The sequence below is a fragment of the Dysidea avara genome, chromosome 8, assembly GCF_963678975.1.
Source record: "Dysidea avara chromosome 8, odDysAvar1.4, whole genome shotgun sequence".
NCBI lineage: Eukaryota > Metazoa > Porifera > Demospongiae > Dictyoceratida > Dysideidae > Dysidea > Dysidea avara.
The window spans coordinates 26,187,908-26,207,617 of record NC_089279.1 but is presented as its reverse complement, the minus strand read 5'-3'; the positions used below and the strand labels follow the sequence as shown (position 1 = coordinate 26,207,617).

At 34.5% G+C, this 19,710-nt stretch overlaps 1 protein-coding gene across 1 annotated transcript in view; it reads right to left on the bottom strand.

The window, feature by feature from the left end:
* Window positions 1–19,710, bottom strand: part of LOC136264889 (adhesion G protein-coupled receptor L4-like) — a 42,188-nt gene that overhangs the window by 5,839 nt on the left and 16,639 nt on the right. The window contains exons 15-26 of the mRNA XM_066059654.1: window positions 16,291–16,366; window positions 13,242–13,344; window positions 12,182–12,240; window positions 10,731–10,857; window positions 6,547–6,638; window positions 5,806–5,917; window positions 4,955–5,111; window positions 4,812–4,899; window positions 4,338–4,404; window positions 4,191–4,294; window positions 3,894–4,023; window positions 2,578–2,619 (exon numbers count right to left, since the gene is read on the bottom strand). Coding sequence (XP_065915726.1) covers window positions 2,578–2,619; window positions 3,894–4,023; window positions 4,191–4,294; window positions 4,338–4,404; window positions 4,812–4,899; window positions 4,955–5,111; window positions 5,806–5,917; window positions 6,547–6,638; window positions 10,731–10,857; window positions 12,182–12,240; window positions 13,242–13,344; window positions 16,291–16,366 — 1,157 coding nt within the window. The remainder of the gene's footprint in view (window positions 1–2,577; window positions 2,620–3,893; window positions 4,024–4,190; window positions 4,295–4,337; window positions 4,405–4,811; window positions 4,900–4,954; window positions 5,112–5,805; window positions 5,918–6,546; window positions 6,639–10,730; window positions 10,858–12,181; window positions 12,241–13,241; window positions 13,345–16,290; window positions 16,367–19,710) is intronic.

Below are 19,710 nucleotides of genomic sequence, written 5' to 3'. Positions count from 1 at the left end.
CCGATTTCTGTTGCATGTATGGGCCTTGTTGTTTTGACAGCCAAGCTGTTTTTTGCACAAAATATCATATATTTTTGTAAATATAATAGTGATTTGGTTGAATGCATTGTAAATTCATGCATACTTATTTTACTGGCAATCACAACAGTTTACATCTATTGTCTTAAATTGATTGACCAAACAACTTGAAGCAAGCGTACACCTGGTGAATGCACTATTCAACATAACTGTTGTTAGACTCTATATAGCACAAACATCTGGTTTGCAATACACTATAATTACAATGTGCAACCTTATATAAGAAAAATTGAGCAGAGAACAGGTCAGCACATCACATGCTTACATAAATGTATTTGTATTTGGATGTATTAATGCACAGTAAACAGACTCTGAATTAAGAGCACAATAGAAAAAAACTCAAAAAGAAGGATGAAAGATTTGATCCCAATGTCAACGTAACAGAATTAGCCAAAATTCCTAATTTGTACTTGTGTACCATGTTATTCCTCAAAAATTAATATAAAGCCTGTTAAAAGTGTCCAATATAAAAATGTTCCACTCACAGATAAATAGATACAGATGAATTAGAAGCTCGTCCTTTGACAATCTGACCATGGGTAGAGTGGTAAGAGCTTGGATATATAGGCATCAAGGTCCCTGGTTCAAAACCTGGAGAATTTTTTCCAACATTTTTGAGTACGTTTTTTTACATCTCAGTAACTGTTCTATTGCAGTATCTCGATTGCACTTTTTCACATGTTTGATTTGCTTTCTATCTCCTTAGCTAAAGCTCTCAGTACTTTCAAACCACAAAAGGTTTGCACTAAGATAGTAATTTCATGTACAGACTGATTTTCAAGCTATTCCATCAAGCGGATTACCCTGTAGGCGTGACAACAAAACATTTTCGCAATTTTCAAAATTTCCGTTGTTCTTAGTACAATCTCTACAGAAATTGGAGTATAAATGTGTTGCATCTATGCTCTTACTGCCCTCCAAATTTGAAGTCAATTGACTAAAGCATGTGTGAGTTATAGTGAGTGGAGTGAAAAAAAAAAAAGCCAGAAGATGAAGAAAAATACAAAGACAATAGGAACTTTGAAGGTACATATCTCAGAGATGGCTTGGTGGATTCAGCACAAATTTGGAATAGGAGGTGCCCTACCCCAAGGGAGTTTCTACAGCAAACCGGTTAGTTTCTGTTCAGGCACTATTGAGCTATGAACAACGTTTTCTTGGTACCTGTAAAATAGACATTTGTCTGTCAAGTTCTGTACTTGGCTGCACCACACACTATCGTGTGTCCTGATATTGTCAATCATTGCTTCATAGCCATATCAAGTTGCTGTGGTGAATTTAAACTATCTAAAATGCTAGTAGCACAGTCTAACTTTGAATCACTTCATTTTACTTAAAAAACAGTCTGTGGCATAATGCCCATTTATCTTATCAAATCAGCCAGCTTTTTAACACCAATACCTTCTTTCCCAGTTGTCTATATAGACTGGTTTTTCATCTCCGAAATCCTAGGAATTGAGGCACATGGTGGTGCAAGTGCACACTAGAGTGAAATCACGGTGGAAAATTGAATCTTCAAAGAGCACAATGGCAAATACAAATAACTTTTAGCAAAATAAAATAATGTGGATATACACTGAATTCAAAACTATTGATGTAGTAAAAGTGGGATGCAATGACAAAGAATGTGATGTACACCCTGAATGAATAATTTAATTAATGGGTGGGCAATGGACAAGCAATACTCCAACAATTTGCCTGTTTTTTTTCCATGGTGGCTACTCAGAATACAAAGGTAACATGCCTATAGTATTGAGGCATGACCATTTTAGTAAGGCTGGCATTTACCAAGAAAGATTACATAACCTTTCTGTATTGTGAATGACTACAGTAGTGGTAGCATTTCATTGTTTGGGGTGTGAGCTCCATGCCTTCTTGGCCTTGCCACTTACTACCATGAGTTTTGTATATAATAAAAATACCTTGATAATGTACAATAGTATTGCATTTACACTTCCTAGTCATCTATACATAATAGACTGCAGCCACAAATCAATCAAGAGATCATGAAAATATATCCTGATGCAAGATGCATACATTTTGTAGCAATGGAACAAACATGGGGTTCCACCACAATAAACAACAACAACAAAAGCATGGGGTTCCATGATTTTGTTCATGGACACGGATTTACTTTCCACCACAAATCCCATGATGGAGGAAATTCAAACCAATCCCCATCAATCCACTGAGGAGCAACCCTCCCTTAACCACCCCATTTCTCCAATAGAGGTAAGCAAATGCCGCCGCTGGGTGCTTACTGATCTAAAGATCCCTATCATCCACTCCAGGTTAGAGGCCACCAAACCTCTTACACAACAACCATGTTATCTAAACATAGGGATGCTGTAAGAGCACCTTTCAACAGAAAAGAATAGCATAGCTGCTGAATATACACAAGATGTGGGAGATAAATATATAATTGTTGTTAAAGCAAACCCACCACTAACTGACATATTTTATAGTATACATCTGTTAAAAGCATTTGCATTAACATACCTGTTGATTTCTTATTATATGGAAGAAGAAAATTACAAGACCCTAAATGAAAAGCAAAACAAAAATTTCTCCATATGCTTTCATATTTACATATGTAACATCAAGAGTAAATAACAAAAGAAAAAAAAATTCAGTATACATGTTTAAAAGTTAATGCTGATGTGTTCTTACAAAATTTACTCACTGCCTTTTTAAGAAACAAAGATTCAGATTGAATCAAATTTGCACAACTTCTACAACTATTGACAATTTTTCATGATATACATAACAATAGGGTGCAATATTTAAAATAATTGTGATATGCGACTATTGGACTATTGCATGTGTTATTTAATGTAATTATTGCAATACTACATGTGAAAACTAAAACACATGTAGTGTATAGTCACAAGATTTGAAAAGTCTGCTATGTCAATATGAACGTTTATTTTCACTGACAAATTAAAGCATGTTTTGTTAAAAAGCCAATTGATATTCTTAGCAATACAAATATCCAAAAAAAGCCATTGGACAATAGATGAAATAACTATTGCAAAACTCACAAAACTCGCAAAAAATAAATAAAATTGACAATACGTAGGTGAAATAATTAATTATTGCAAAATTCACCTATGCTACAATATTGCAAAGAATAAATACATATGATGATTGTATCATGGGCACTTGATTAGGTGGTATTAGTGATTTATTGTCCAACCCTATACAACTACACATGACAACATAAAGATAATATACTATTGTAACTTTGATCAACTGTACTGAGTATTAGTATATCCAACTACAACTTGAATTATTACAATGGTATTATATTTATTAAACTAAAAACATACTTGGGAGTCAGGAATTGTGATGGAAACTTGGTAATTATTTGCTACACATAATTATTTTGATCAAAGCTTAGGATACCATATTAAGAGCAATAAGATTCTAATAGAACAATCACTCAGAGCTACAACACTCTAACGAGTAGTGAAAAATGATACTTCAACATGTATAAATTTAAGGCCCAAATATTATGTTAAATAAAGAATAAAGGAAGTAGTACACAAGTGAAAATGTTCTACAATAAACCCATTTCTACATACTGACAAAATATTTTACATATTATAGTATCTGTATACTGATACAAGGATTCCTAGTAGGTAAAACTGGTAAAATCACAGTACTCATTAAACTAATTAGGACTTATTCCAGTTTGAAAGTAGACTTGGAAGTTATTCACATAACAAATTTTGTGTATATTGAAGACATGACCACAAATTTGGCATACCGGTCGCTATATGCACTGTAGGTCAAACAGTACATCACCTACTAACCTGTAAAGAATTCAATATAGTAAATATCCAGGCAAGTGCCTCAGAATCTCTGTCTAACAGAAAGAGTAATCCCAATATCCAAGTGCCTCCAAGCAAGGGTAGAAGAGCCATAATACTGTACAGAATAGTGCTACAAGGTGGGAGGTATAGTATATCCATAAATACAACAGTTATCCTATAGTCATGTTTGTGGACATTGTATAATACTATTATAAGTATTGGGTGTACTAGAATACATGCATGTGTGTATACATTCATGTATGTGTCAGTGTACATAATATATAAACCATTTCATACCGTGCCGCATAAAATTTTGATTCGTCATTAACAGTCATTTTTTGGCGATATTTCCTTGCTTTATAAATTTGAAACAACGCAACAGTCAACAAGATGTAGTTTACCTGTACAAACACAATGATAAGTTATCACAACACATCAACTCACTGTTATTATGACAATCATTGGAGCAGTAAAGGCCCATATTGCTCCGTCTTCATCTGACATCCAACACCTAACAATGTTGTACAATGAAATAATAACATTCCACTGTTATGCGTACGCATGCAACCAAGTGATATTAGAAAAATAAATAAATAAAATCATCCTATTAGAAATTTTATGATTCATTACTTCTCAATGCATCTACAATCCTAGTCTTGTATTTAAAATGCATGCATATAACATTATTCTTGGAAAAAATAATGATAGTTCAGTATATATTGTGACAATTCATCTGTACTGTTAACTTGCCCTTAATGATAAAATTCTAACAAACCCAAAATTTAATTTGCTTGCTCAAGATATCTGTAGCTATAGCTAGACATATACTTTTGCTATGATCTTTAGACTCTTGCAGGTATATATATTTATGTACAGAATGTATGATAAGTTCTGTGTTGACAATTGTCTGAAACTTACGCCCATCGTTTATCATTATCACCAGAACGCAATCCATAATTATCATGTGATACTCCAGCAGATAATACCACTATTGGTATGGGAAGACCTGTGGATAATAAATGAGCAATAGCTATTTGTATTAATAGCTTTAGTGATCTTACCCCATCCAACTAGATGGTAGAAGAGCAATTTTTGGAAGGCTCCCTTGTAGAATGGTACCACAAACAGTGCAAACACCATCATCCCTTCACATAGAGACCATGAAAACACTGCCAGGAATAGGTAATGTAGCAGTGTTGTGACAAATATGCAACCAGGCTAAAACAAAAAAACAGTTTTCAGTTTATGTATAACAGTACTCTACATAACAGCTAATAGATTACCAACTCAAGGAAATTTCTAATATGCCATGAGATTTCTTAGTGATGTTGCAGACCTCATTAAAATTAATATCAAAATCAAAGCATGGTATTATGCATGCCATGTTCTAATTGTCCTTGTTAACCTAATACTATTTGATTATGGCTTCATTTGACAAAATGCATATGTGATCAGATCTGTGAAAAAAGGAGTCCCATAGACTTTCTGGATTTCCAAATTTGACAATTCACAACTTCACATGTGTTAAACGTATCACCTTACAATTACACTCAAAACTAGTGCTATGTTAGTGGAATAAAGTGACCAAATTTCAGACTGGTATCTCTAGTTATCAGTTGTTAGGTACATACGATTGGAAAGGTTGTAAGACTCTTTATTGCAGACCCAGTCACAAACACAGACTAGCTTTTGTATGTCAACACATCACAGTAATGAATTAAAGATCTAATGTGTACCTATGACTAACCAGTTGCAGGTCCACACCCAATTCCTAAATTTCTCCAAACAAGACATTTTCTTGCGAACAGGAAAAGATACACTGTTTGCAAATATTTTCTGCTATGAATTACTCCCCAGTATACAGTATATGCATAATGCTAAAACTAAACTGCATTGGCATGCATACACTTACTGTGTTATTCTTAGCAGTTTGAAGGCCACTGACAAAAGCAATTAGTGCAAGAAGGAGAGCAACAGAAAGGTTTAAATGTACCACCTGGTGTTTCTCCCTGTATCCTTTTTTCCTGAAAAAGTACACAAAGAAACAAATAGCACAATAGTACAATAACATTACACAATAGTACGATAACACTGAACAATAGCATAGTGTTGCTTAGCACATACTGATATTCACACATAACATAGCTAATTTGAAGTATTTTTATAAGAATTCAAAAATTGGTGCATGAGCTCAAACTGGTATTGATGTTATACCTGGACAGTATGACTACACAATGCTTGATATAGCTTCTAGGACATAATGTGAACAGAGGGTGTGTGACCAATCATATAACTTATTCAAATCGTTCCCACAAGCACTGCAATGAAGTAGCTATGAACCTAATGTAAAGTTTAGGCCTTATAGAATTGGCCAGTTGGTAGAAAAATGCAAAATATGACTGGATCTGTGAAAGGAGTCTAATAACTTTTCCAATTAACATGTACCTGGTGACCCATAAAGTGTATACTGTAAGTACCTGCTTGAAATTTGGTCACATCAATTATACTATTATACACCACTATATAGTTTGGTGTTATTCAGTAATTGTAAGGTGATAGGTTAAATTGTGAGGAGTTGCCAGTCAAACTTTGAAATTTGGAACAGCTAAAGACTCTCTATGCAGATATGAAAATAACTACCATTCCAACCCACCTCAGTATTATGATAATGATGATGGTCATCACAAGACACACCATAGATATGCCACATCCAATATAACTGACTACATGAAGTGACAAGGATCCCTATGTGTGGTGGAAATGCACTAAACATTATAAAACAATCATAAAATGATCAAGCAACAATAATATTGGTGACCCTTAGCACATAGGTAAGTATAAATTAGAGATACAAAATGTAGTATGTAAGATAAATAGAATATAGTTGAAACATTACATCGATAAGAGATGGCTAAGAAGGTGGTGGAGCTTGCCAAACAGTGGGGAGGGGGCAAACTTTGGCATTGAAAATACAAAATGAAGTTTGGAACATACAACATGAACATAAATCCATGCCTGGTCTTGGAGCATGCCCCCAGGAAAATTTCATGATTTAGAAACTCCAAGAGAGTAGTTTAGACAATTTCATTTTGTTGTTGCAAAGAAACTAAGTAGCTACAGCTTTTAAAATGAAAATATAAGCTGTTATTCTATTAAAGTGATTAACTGTTCTATTAGAGTATCTTGACCTTTTCTTGTAAGCATTGTCCAGTAAAAGTGATACATACGATATGCCCCCCGGCTCCCTAGTTTCCACTACATATGAAATAATATTTTTCACTGTTAAACGATGATCATCAGCTCTTTACCTTATAAGATGTGTGCTGGATTCCAAAAAATTGTATGATTGAGATAGAGAGGGCATGTGGGCACAATCACATGACAGGTTATATCATAGTACTTTAAAGGATAAAATATCTGCTTTCTATAACTTGTATTATAAAGAATGATGATTACAAGTGATGAAATTTGAGCATAATTAACTAAAAAGTTATGACACATGAAATTTTGTGTACCCACATGCCCTATTTTTGCAGGCCCAGTCACGATTATGAAAAAAAAGTAATTTTCACATTTTCTGCTCATTAACAAATGTTTTCTTGCTATAGGTTTTATAATTGTGTGTCAATTGGGAAGGTAGACAACAATGTGCATGGTTTACAAAATTTTTCTTGTGAATTGATTGCCAATTAACTCACAATTTTTTCACAGGAATTTCACATTACGGAGTGTCAAAAAGTAGAGGAGTACTGTTTAGTAGAGTTTCCCCCTAGAATGGTGTCTGCCAAAATGTTGCTGTTATACAACCATCATAGAAATATCATACATAACGAAAGCACCCTTACAAAATAGTCTGACAAAAAATCCAGCATCAAAAATAAGAAGACATTTACAGAAAGCCAAATTAGTATTGTTTCTTTAAAACTGATTTTTGGTTCTGAGGATAAAAGGTAAGGCAAAGCACATATACAGAAGGCAGAAACTTGTCAATATCACAAAAGGCACATTCCACACATGGGTTTATTGTTGTATCATGAAATGGTACATGGCTGTGCACTGTTTCATTTGGCCTATATATATCCTGAGGTCGGCCAGGCAGGTAAGAAGATAGGTAGGCAGGCATACATGGCTATCTCCTTCACAGAAGTATTAATTTTTGCATATTGACAAAATCCTAAGAGGAGCGCATTTAAACACTACAATATCATTTGAAGTGCTTAAGCTACTGTAAGAGGGAGTAGATACCTGTATCACTCGTTTTGCTGGGATAGCATTGTGACCATGTCCTTAAATTAATGATCAGAAGATGCTGCCATGCCCTTAAACAATCAGAGCATGACTTCAATGATCTAGCTGCAACCAGCTGCAGTTTTGTTATAGAAAACAAGACATTATACTGAACCATGCTAATTTATCTATCACATAACTCACTTAAGATAAGCAGCGAGATCAAGATACTCTAATAAAGTAGACACTACCACACATGTACGTACATTATATAGCTATGGGTATAACAAATCAGTTAGGATTCTAGTGATCAAAGTAGTAAAACAAGAGATGAATGATCATTACACCACATCACTATAGGGAAATCCCTACTTTGGCATTGAACTGATGGTGGTAATGTGCCAATAAAGGGATTTTCTCACATAGTCATGTAGCGTAATGCTACCATCATCCATGCAGCACATATACATATCTTGTGTCTCACTACTTTTTACCATATAGAACCCTATTTCATTTTTTTTTAATTATAAGTAAAAGATCATTCATTATTAGTTTCAGCATTTTTGCAAGAGTATGGAGAGTACACTAGGAGGGAGGGGGTACTGCATGCTTTTTAAACTGTTGGCCTTAGTAGCACCACATAAATAATCACAATAATCTAGTACTAGTGTTTGATTAGAATGTTTAAGGTGGTGAAAGCTGACTTGCAGTTGGACACTGAAAGAGTGCCATTTCCCAAGCAAGGCTATATAACATTCTTTCAATGCCTACGTTCTGAAGATTAACAGATGTATGTTGAAGAGAATGAACACTGATCATACAATAGCTATCACATCAACATTTTTATAGTATGCTTTTGAGTAGGAAGGAGGTGGTAGGCAAAAAAAGTACTCTCTGTATGCTTGTGAAATTGCTGAAAATTATGGAAGATCCCTAATAATATTTAATTCCACTAGCTTAAGTGATAACTCAAGGCTGGTGGAACAGGGTGGCCAGGAGGGCACATGTCCCCCCATCAAAAAGTGGGGGGGGGGGGGGGGGGGGGGGGGGGGCAGTGTCCCCCAAAAATTAGCTTAAAACTTCCTGCAGCATTAATACATGACAATTAGACTAACATGTGGTGCCAATACATAGGAAGGGGACGGTATAACATACTGGACAGCTGAGTGACTTACACATGCAGATACACAACTTATAACTTTAGTAAATCATGTGATGCATCCAAGTGATGATCCATTAAATAAAATGTTGGAAGCCTTCATTCAATGTACTGCACGTTAAGTAGTGATTTACATATTTATTAAAGTACCAGTTGCTGCTCTCCAATTGGAATACCCCATATACAGTTGCTGTTCCCACCCCATTTATTCATGAAACACATTGCTCTAGTCCCATCAGTGTTGGGCAAGTTGCTTTGTAAAAGTAACTAGTTACATATTACATATTACTTGCAACTGAACTATTTAGTTACAGTTACATATTACTCATAAAATAAAGTAACTATAATAATATTACATATTATATTACTTTTTGTTCACAGCCTTAAGCTGTCACGTGTGAAACTACCACTTTATATCACATGACATGATTGCGTTGTTGGACAATGTGCAAATCTTGGTTATAAGTAAGAAGGTGGTGAATAAGCTTCATTCAGTAGACTTCGTTACTTCATTGTGGCTAGGCATTACTCAGTGGATTATTAACGAGATTAGTAACTTCGTTACTTGTAGTAATAATATTACATAATATTAGACTCGTTACAGTAACTATATTACTTAGGTAACGCATTACATTTGTAAGTAGAGTAACTTGAGTTATATTACCCGTTTTTATAGCGTATTTCGTTATATTACTTAGTTACCACAAAAGTAATAATATTATGTAACGCGTTACTTATGTAACATGTTACTCCCAACACTGAGTCCCATACATCATTACGGCAATAATCAATTAACAACACCACAGCTAACTGGTCACATCTTCTAACAGAGCATGTTTTAAACAAATTCCTCATGTGAGTTTCAACTTTGTGTACAAAAGTATGAGGTATACCTGTATTGTAATTGGATCTAATGTGATGTAATCACATGACCTACTGATTTTTACTGTTCACTAGATAGTATCTACAATGGATTCAGGAATCTACAGCGATGTATTACATACAGTACATATAGTCATAGTTGATAGCTAGCATAATTAGCTTGCACACAGTATGTAATAGTTAGCTAGGACATTTCTAGATGTACATAGGAGGCTATATGAAGATGGACTCCAGCATTCTGGCTGTTGTGCATCCCCTCCTCCCAACTGTGACTAGTTCCTTTGCCACTAAAAAAACAAAATGACTCTTGAAGATACTAATTAAGATTTGATTTTATCTTTGTACCTCTAAAACCATTTGTTATCACTAAGTATGAATTGTATATACGTAGTTATTATAAAATTCAGATATTTACATTCATAAATCTTAGTTGTTTAAAGAGGTATGCACATACATACTGGTTGTTATCTGTTTCCATGTACAACCACATACATACATATACATGCCACACACATGCCACAAACACACGCACACACATACACACACGCACATACAGACATGCAGTGTACCTCACTTCCTCCACTGCTAACAAGTACAGCAAAACTGGTTAGATGTGTAGTATTACATTCTACAGGTAGGCCAGGACTACTATCCTGTATGATACCATCAGAAGACCATCCTCCACTTTTTTGACCACTGCAATAATTTAGAGCATCCAAATTGGAAGTTTTATAGATAGCTAATAACTTTTAGTAAGAAAATATTTTGTTTCCCTATGAACCTCCACAAGCGACCTTGTGCTGAACAAACATTTATTGGTGCTACAAACTCATTACACACGCAAAAAGTGGCGCAACAAGGGAGGTTGCCTATACCTGCAGATAAACTAGTGGACATTAAATTCCTAAACGTCAGTGTATATCCATGACTGAAAATCTGTGGGTATAGGCAACTTCCCTTGTTTCACCACTTTTTACTGTTTTACTACTTTTTTCTTTGATCCCTAATCCAACTTAAAATTCCTAATTTTTCTTTCTACTTGTTTGTTTACTCTTTATAACATTATTATGACAACTAGCCAGTGAATACTGGATTAAAAGAAAGAATGGAACCAGAAATGCCAAAAGTATTTTTTGCATCAGGAAGCATGCCCCAAAAATCAAATACGTGATAGACAGGAAAGTGGCCACTATATTTAGTTTTCAGTTGTCTGTTACACACGCAGTGTTACAAATGAAGAACTGTACAGGAAACATAGCATTTAATAAATAAAACATCTCTGCAAACAATCCAATCACTACGGAGAATACAGGCAATTAGCCAACACAGCTACAGGGAAGCCACATTGTGCTATCATGAATTGACATCTTTTGTTGTCAGCGAAAAGAACTGAAACACAAAGGAGGAGAAAGGCAAGTCCATGATGCAAGTATTGAACAAACTTCAGTTGGCAAAAAGGCACATCTCTGGACAAAGTGACATCAAACAGTTAAAAGTCAAGCCCATAGCCTTATCCATTGTTGAGTTGTGCTGTTATGCTTGGCTGGAGGCATAAGTTAGTAAGTTACTTAGTCAGCCAGCGTAAAATTCTGTAAAATAGAAAACTTTTAAGATTCAATATAAAGATTATGGAAGGGTTTGGGGTTGGTCTGAAGACATTTTGGGTTTGGCTGTGCCTAACCAATGCTGCCAAGCTGTCATGGAGGGACATTAAGACTGGTTTTAGGGTGACATTTTTAGATGAAAAAGTCCAGTTCTTCATGAACCCTAATATACAGTACTGCCATACTGCATGACAATTTAAACACCTCCAAATTTGATTGCAAAAAGGTTTAATAAATCTAATTCGTAGGATTGTTGGCCACTGGTCTTTGGTAACAGTAGTGCTTTTTTGATGTCCATGCACATTTATTCTAATTGCACTCATTGTTAATGCACATTTTCACTAATGCACATTAATTTTTATTGTATATACTTCAACAATACTTAATACTTGCATTGCATACAGCTGCTAACTTACTTGGCATTTAAAAGATTGAAATCCCAAAAATAACATCTCAAGTCATGGTCGCTCACAACCTAAAAAATATGGAGACCTCAAGGAGATGTATTACATAATTAATAGATGTGCGATTATCTAGATAATTATATTCAATTATCGAGATATCATAAGAATTATCGAGATAAGGATGATAGGTTTATTTACCTGTATCTAGATAATAATAAATTTCTGTAAATTATTTGTATACCTGATGTTGTAGGCACCTCCTGGGGGCTCCAACTCTCCTACCACTTTGGAACAACGTTAAGACTAATTTTTTTTCTTTATTATAGTCTTCAAATTGCAATTTGCTCACTTTACTGGTTACAATATTGGCAGTTTGATAAAATAAATAATTGTTTCATATGTTAGATAATCGAGATAAGTTCAAAGGAAATATTGAGATATGTCTAAATTAGTCATCGCACACCTATAATAATTAATAGAATATATTTCTGTAATCTGTAAGCAGCCAGTGGTAATTCTGTGCTACAGTACCAATTAATTTAATTTCATATCCAGGAAGTGGTTTATTTTAATGATACAAAAAATCCTCAAAGTGAAAGTTTAGTTCCTTGAGGTGGAAGCCATCTAGATATATGCATGACATGCGTGATCAGTTAGCCCAGTGTAGATGACTAATTAAAATTTTAAGTAATTTGAAGACAATGTAATAAGCAAAACAGTGTCTATATTCTATACCAAATGCTCCATTAGAGTATCACGATGACTGTTCTATTAGAGTATATTTTGATTACTGCTTTATTGGAGTATCACAATCCTTTTAAAAAATTAATCTATTCTATTTGTAGGCCTTAGCATATACTTACCTATTACCTACTTAGTTGAGGAGATAAAAAGAAACAGTTGGGTGCGTATTGGCAGTATTGGCTAATTTGGCTTGTCTTGTATTACCAGAATGCTTATCCAGGGCTGGAATCCATGGTCCAGCCAGTCTGGCATTGGCCAGATCACTTTGTGTACAATAAGTGTTTACATAGACACAATCCCATCTAAACATGCTATCACATCAACTTACATTGTAAAATCTTAACTGCACAGTACTGTTATGTGGTAGCATAATGGAAGCATCAGAAATTTGACTAGATATGATTTTATCTCCAGCAATTGTGTTACTTCCACTGTAGAAATAACATACAGTTCATACTGATTATGTGGCTGCATATAGTTTGTCTTTGTTCCAACAAAAGCCAGAAATACCAAAGAAACATATAATCACCTAGCTGATCTCATTTTCAATGGTTTTTGTACTATAATAATGATATTTTATGTTAAATAGCATGTTCTAAACACATCAGTGCAAATGTTTGCCCTAATTAAATGCGATTCACTTTGTATTATCCCTCTATTGCCCAACTCTATTATTTCATAGAAAATGAACTAGTTTGAAATTAGCAGGGTTGTTTAAACACACAAATTTTTGTGTGATATGTTCTTGTGAATATACATGGTAATACCTTTAAATAGTAATCAAAGTGGTTCTAAATAGAGCTTGGACAGGAGAAGAGCTACAGTGCAAGACATCATAAACTTCCAAAACTTCAAAATTTAGGGAAAATTTTCAAGAAATTTTTCAAAATATCATTTTAGCACTATAATGTGCTCATAAGATAATGCATAAAAAACACTTTTGCTTGTTTCAAATATGGAACGTCTCTACGATACTAATAGATTTATAATTGTGTGGGCAGTAATTTATAGTCTAGTTTTTAGTTTAGCCCTCTTACTTTTAGAATTTTAAAATTCTGTTACAGTGAAAATTTTACAATATGTGTACACTGTTTATAGCATAAATTTCAGAGCCATACCTATAATGATTCATCAAATTTTTTACAGTCCATACTTTCAAAAACACTGCTATATCTTGTTTTCTAAGGATAAATTTGCAAATGTTTTACAGTGGAAATTTTTGGTAACAAATTTTCTCGCAAATTTTTGTTTCAACTAGTAACAAATTTTTGTTTTAGTCTATTTTCAATTACATGGTTGGTTTTTACTAGATTTGTGCATCAAGAATAATACAGATGATTTGGTAGTGACAGTGAAATAGAGCTGGAGTATATGTGACCGAATTTTGGAAAATCACCCATATGGGTGCACCTGAAATAATTAGAATTTTCATGTTTAATGAGTTGCTATTATGAGCAGGACACAGCTTTAAAGAATTTTCTGGTAATTTAAGGTATTGATAATGGCTTACAACCATCAACAATAGATTTGCACTATAAGGCTTGTTATTTGATCATTAAATGTGGCTGGATTTTGGAAAAACGATCCGAATCGCACATTAGAAGTTTCGAGATAAACGGTTTTAAAGAATTGAAGCCAACATAACTCTCCAAGGATAGCAAGCACGCGTATGAAATTTACACAAAAGATGCATCAATCTGTTACTGTTCAGGCCACTTCCAGTACTTGTAGCTGCTTGTACAGTTTCCCGCCAAATAAGATAGAAAATCTGAGTAGTTGGACAAGCGAAGTAGTATCACGGGTGCTCACAAATGGGTGGAGGCTAGGGGGTGGCGGGGAGGGCAAGAGATAGACCTCAAAATGGAGGCAGACCATGATTGGAGTCCAGACACAAGATTACAGGGCTGTGCTGGCTCCTTAGTGGCTGATATGTAGCAAAATCAACAGAGAACACATCTGGCCAACATTATAAGGCTGTCCACCAGTAAACCACTGATTCTTGCCACGCCAGGTCCTTCACAAGGGCTGAAACCACCATTTGAGCACTCCACACCACCCAGAAAAGACGTCTGTTGAAACCAGCCTCGTGTAGTTTGAGTAGTGCTGAGGGTCAAAACTTGTAGTACGATAGTGCAGCTATCCACTGGTGGTTTTAGTTTGATTTTGCCTGATGTGCGATTTGGATCGGTTCTGTAAAATCTGGTCACAAATATTTTAAGTGTCAAATGCACCCATATGGATGATATTCCAAAATTCTGTCACATATATCCACAGCCTGTTTTCTGCAGATGTATGTTCTATTACATTAAAAGTTAAATGAGCCAGCCATGGAAAAATTTTCGCGTACAGCCTGAAATGATGGATAAAGGATTGATAAGATGTACTGTGAGTTTTAAATATGCACATGCCTTTATAGTTATTGTAAAACTGTCATGCAAAGTATGAACTATTTATATATTATTTCTACTTTTAAAAAAGTCTGTTGCTCTGTATGGTGTTTTGAAAGAATTATTTTAGGGGAAGTATGTGTATGTTTAAAATTCTCAATGAAACTTCATTTAAAATTTTCTTGCCAGCAATTATTGGAGGATCACACTAAAACTTTAACATTGGAATATGGGGATGCTAGATTCCTGATTAAGAGTCCCATCTAACAAAAAAAGCGGTACAGAAATGGAGGAACCTTAACGAAGGCTGGTGAGTAGATTTTTATGAAACAAGCATGCAATATTTGGGCTTAAAGTACTTACCGGCATATTTATGAGCTAGAAAACCCTTTTAGAATACATCATGCTTGAAAAAAAATGTGTGCAGATTTTGTATTTAAGATATACCTACAAATAAATCATTATTTTCGAGATTTATTTATAGTAGCTGATCTTTATATAAGCAATGAGATTTTGCACATCAACATTTGAGCTGCATCTATATTAAATTGATTGAAAAATAGTCAATGAAAAATAAAAGTTACACGCAAGCATAGTATACCAAACAATGATAATCTCTAATAGAACAGTCTGCATTTAGTGAAATACTCTAATATAGTATTCATTAACCAAAATTTCAAGATTATGCCAGCTGCCAACAGCAAGGATGTCAGCAGATGATGACTGATGCACAACTACAATATACTAGCTTTGTTGCTCAGAAAATGGATGGTTAAACTACAGAAAGTTCAGTTCATATAAACGTGTGATTAGCATAATAAAAAGAATTACCTATGACAGCCATTTTGAAGTGTTATATACTGAATGTATATACACACCTTTAATAGTTGCTGCTACAACACTAAGTTAGTCTAAATATGGTTAACAAGTACACATTTCTGTTTGTAAAGTTATGTACATTTCACTCTGAATGCATACATGTAAGCTAACCCCAGGGAATCATCATCATTGACAAGATATCGATGTAAATTGTTGGCAACAAAGCTAACAACTGGCTCTACTGTACCTGTAAACAAGAGTAAAATCAATATTACATAGTGTTCAATATTATTACTATAGATAAAAAATGCTTTCTGCCAAGTCATGCATACTAATCACGTGAGTATTAACGCTTGATTTAGGTATATAATTGTTGCCCAGTAATAGCCCAGGCAAAGTCACCAACTGAGTTACATTGTGATGGGTTGCTCCTTTGATCTGAGGTGCATGTGAAAGTAATATTATATATATATATATATGCAGTTATAGCACAGAAAACAATCATTCTAGCCTACACCTATAAACTAAATAATACCACAATTCAAGGCTACATGTCACTAAATATAATAAGTCAGTATCTTTGAACTGGTTGGGTATCAAAGCCATGAGCATACCGCATTCCCATGACAATGACGGAGCAATATCATGAGATATATATATATATATAGCCCAGGCAATACGCAAATTAAATCCCATTGAATTCCCACATCAAAGAGGTATATACAAACTGTATCATTTAATTTGAAGAAATACAAAATGTATACTGGTCCAAATTGCTTTAGTAATACAAAATCAATAGTATATGTGTGTTATTGCACATACATACTATATGAATTTGGTATACAGTCCGGCAGAAGAAGGGACTTTTTTCGCTGAACCTTGCAATGTAGACTATAGTTTATTTTATGTCACAAATTATTTCTCCATACTATGGACTACTCAAAACCACCTGCTGGACCTCCATCAGCATTGGGCAAATTGGGATATTGACTCAGGAAATTCTAGTATTTTGGTCATTCCATTTTAATTTATTTGTATCAAATAAATTAAAATGTTAACCCACTCTTTTCAAATTTCTTCAAAATTGGCACAAAGACAGTGCATTATGAGTCAAAGTCATACACCAAGTTTCATTAGATTCCTTTGATCACATTCCGTGTTACGCCTGTTTGCTTTACTGTAGGTATTTCATTGCATTTGTGATTGTGCAACACTTCTAATATTGAACTATACAGTAAAACCTGTCTAAATGGATCACTGTATAATAAAGGTCACCTGATTTAACTGACCATTGTATAACAGTCTCCTAACTATATATGTCATTTGTGTACACAGTGACATTAACATGTTTAATGCAACCAACTCCTTAATAAGGCAGGCGACCGGGATGGGCAAGTTCACTATTACTTTTATGCTGAGCAATTAAGTAAATTTATAGTAGTTAAATCAAAGTAATCTCATCAACTAAATGGTTTTATATGTAAGTAATTGTATAAGTTGTGTTTTGAACATTAGCTTGACTTTCTGCCTTGAGTAGAGCACATGTAAAGTAGTAAATGATGGTATCCATGCCAAAATAGCCAAACTGCGAAGTAAATCAAAATCAGCAACCAAGAAATAGCTCCAATGATTAAATTTCAGCTAGACCAATACTCTTTACTTTTAGTTTATAGCTAACTCTGAATGATACAGTTGTAGTGCAACTACATGCACCCTTTTCACAGCTTGACTGTCATGGATTTGTTGTAACCAAGCACTGTCCCTGTCTACCACTGCATTTCATAGAACACCGGCTGTATACGTATATGCCAAATATATGTGCAAACACTGTACAAACAGTACATTTAGCATGCACTATTATGAATTATTTGTAGAACCAAATTTGTACCCAACACACTGTGTGCCACTATGGTATGCTATTGCTGACCACAATATATGCTGTTGATATATGCCAATTGAGAAAACCATTAGTGGAGCAAATAAGTGGCAGCAGGAAAGACTAATTTTGTTTATGCAATATAATGCAATTAGAGGTGTACCAATATAAGAAAACTAAACCGATCCAATACCGATACGATATGGATTAATCATTTTCAAACCGATACGATACCGATACGATATACCGATATAACTAAGTATAGCTACTTATGTCTGAAGAACCACATATGCCATGTTTAACTTTATCACTGTTTCCTGCCCTTGTTAGCTAAATAATAGGTTTATAATTTGCTTGACCATTGGACAGTGTCCTCAAGATAGTTCAGTTGTATATCAGAGTATCGTATCGGTTTTTAGCAGCAATATCGGCTCCCACCAATATAGTAGAAATGTCTATATCGGCCACCGATACGATATGTATCGGTATATCGGTACACTTCTAAATGCAATGGATGCTATTAAAGGCTGGATTTGCATCTTCCACATGCAATTATTTGAATAACTTTGTTTCAAACAGATATGAAATTTTCTTCCTCCAATGCTCTATGTTATGGCTCACAGCTGACAAAATTTCAATCGATAACTTATTTCAAATCTAAATTAAGTTATGAATCATTAAAGTGGTAAAATTTGGTGTGTGGATGGCCTTTCTTGCAAATTTGGTCACTAAAAGACTGGTATGTAGCACCTTAATATCATTGAAAATTCTCTCTTGCATGCTAAAATTACTTGCAAGGTTACCAAACTTCTCATACAAGAGGAGCAGCATGCAAGTGTAAGAGAATAACATACACCCCTGTACCTTAAAGAAGTTGATTTGATGGTCATTTCAGTGAAAATAACAAAAGGTATAGACAGAAGTGATTCAGCAGAAGTGATTCAGCAGAAGTGATTCAGCAGAAGTGATTCAGCAGAAGTGATTCAGCAGAAGTGATTGAGAACAGACATAACTTCAGTACAAAAGGTCATGATCTATTTACTGTACATAAAAATACTGATAAGAGGTAGCACACAGTCACACATACATGTGTGTGTATTCTATATAAAACATAGCTAGAGGCTCTCACAACACTATTCTGGACACCTTAAGATTCCACTATACTGTTCTTATAGGAAAGTTGTCCTGATCTCAGAGGATTCAGAATAGTATTGTGAGAACTAGAGGAATAGTACTGTGAGAGTCTCTAGCTATATATAATATAGCTAGAGGCTCTCTGAGGCCCCACTATACTGTTTGTATTGGAAAGTTGTCCTGATCTCACAGGCTTAATTGTATGTGTATCCAATACAAATGGGACCTTAGACAAATATTCTGATATCATGGTGTCCACATTTTAGGGTGGTTTAACTTACATAGGGAGGTACAAAAAGAAGCTACTGTTTTATTGTATTATTGCATAGATACCACATACGTATGATGCCACAAATAAGGAAAGACTTCCATTATTTCTTGCTAAAGTAGATGATAGTGGAACAGGTCACAGGTGTATAAGACATTTAATAAGCATAATGAAGAACACACATACACTATTTGCTGTATAGATAGTACTTTGTGACATACTCCTATTTACCGCAATATATAGCATGCAAGTACCAGTTTTTGAGCTTACATTGATGATCTACACACATGTACATTAACTTCAACTCAAGTTC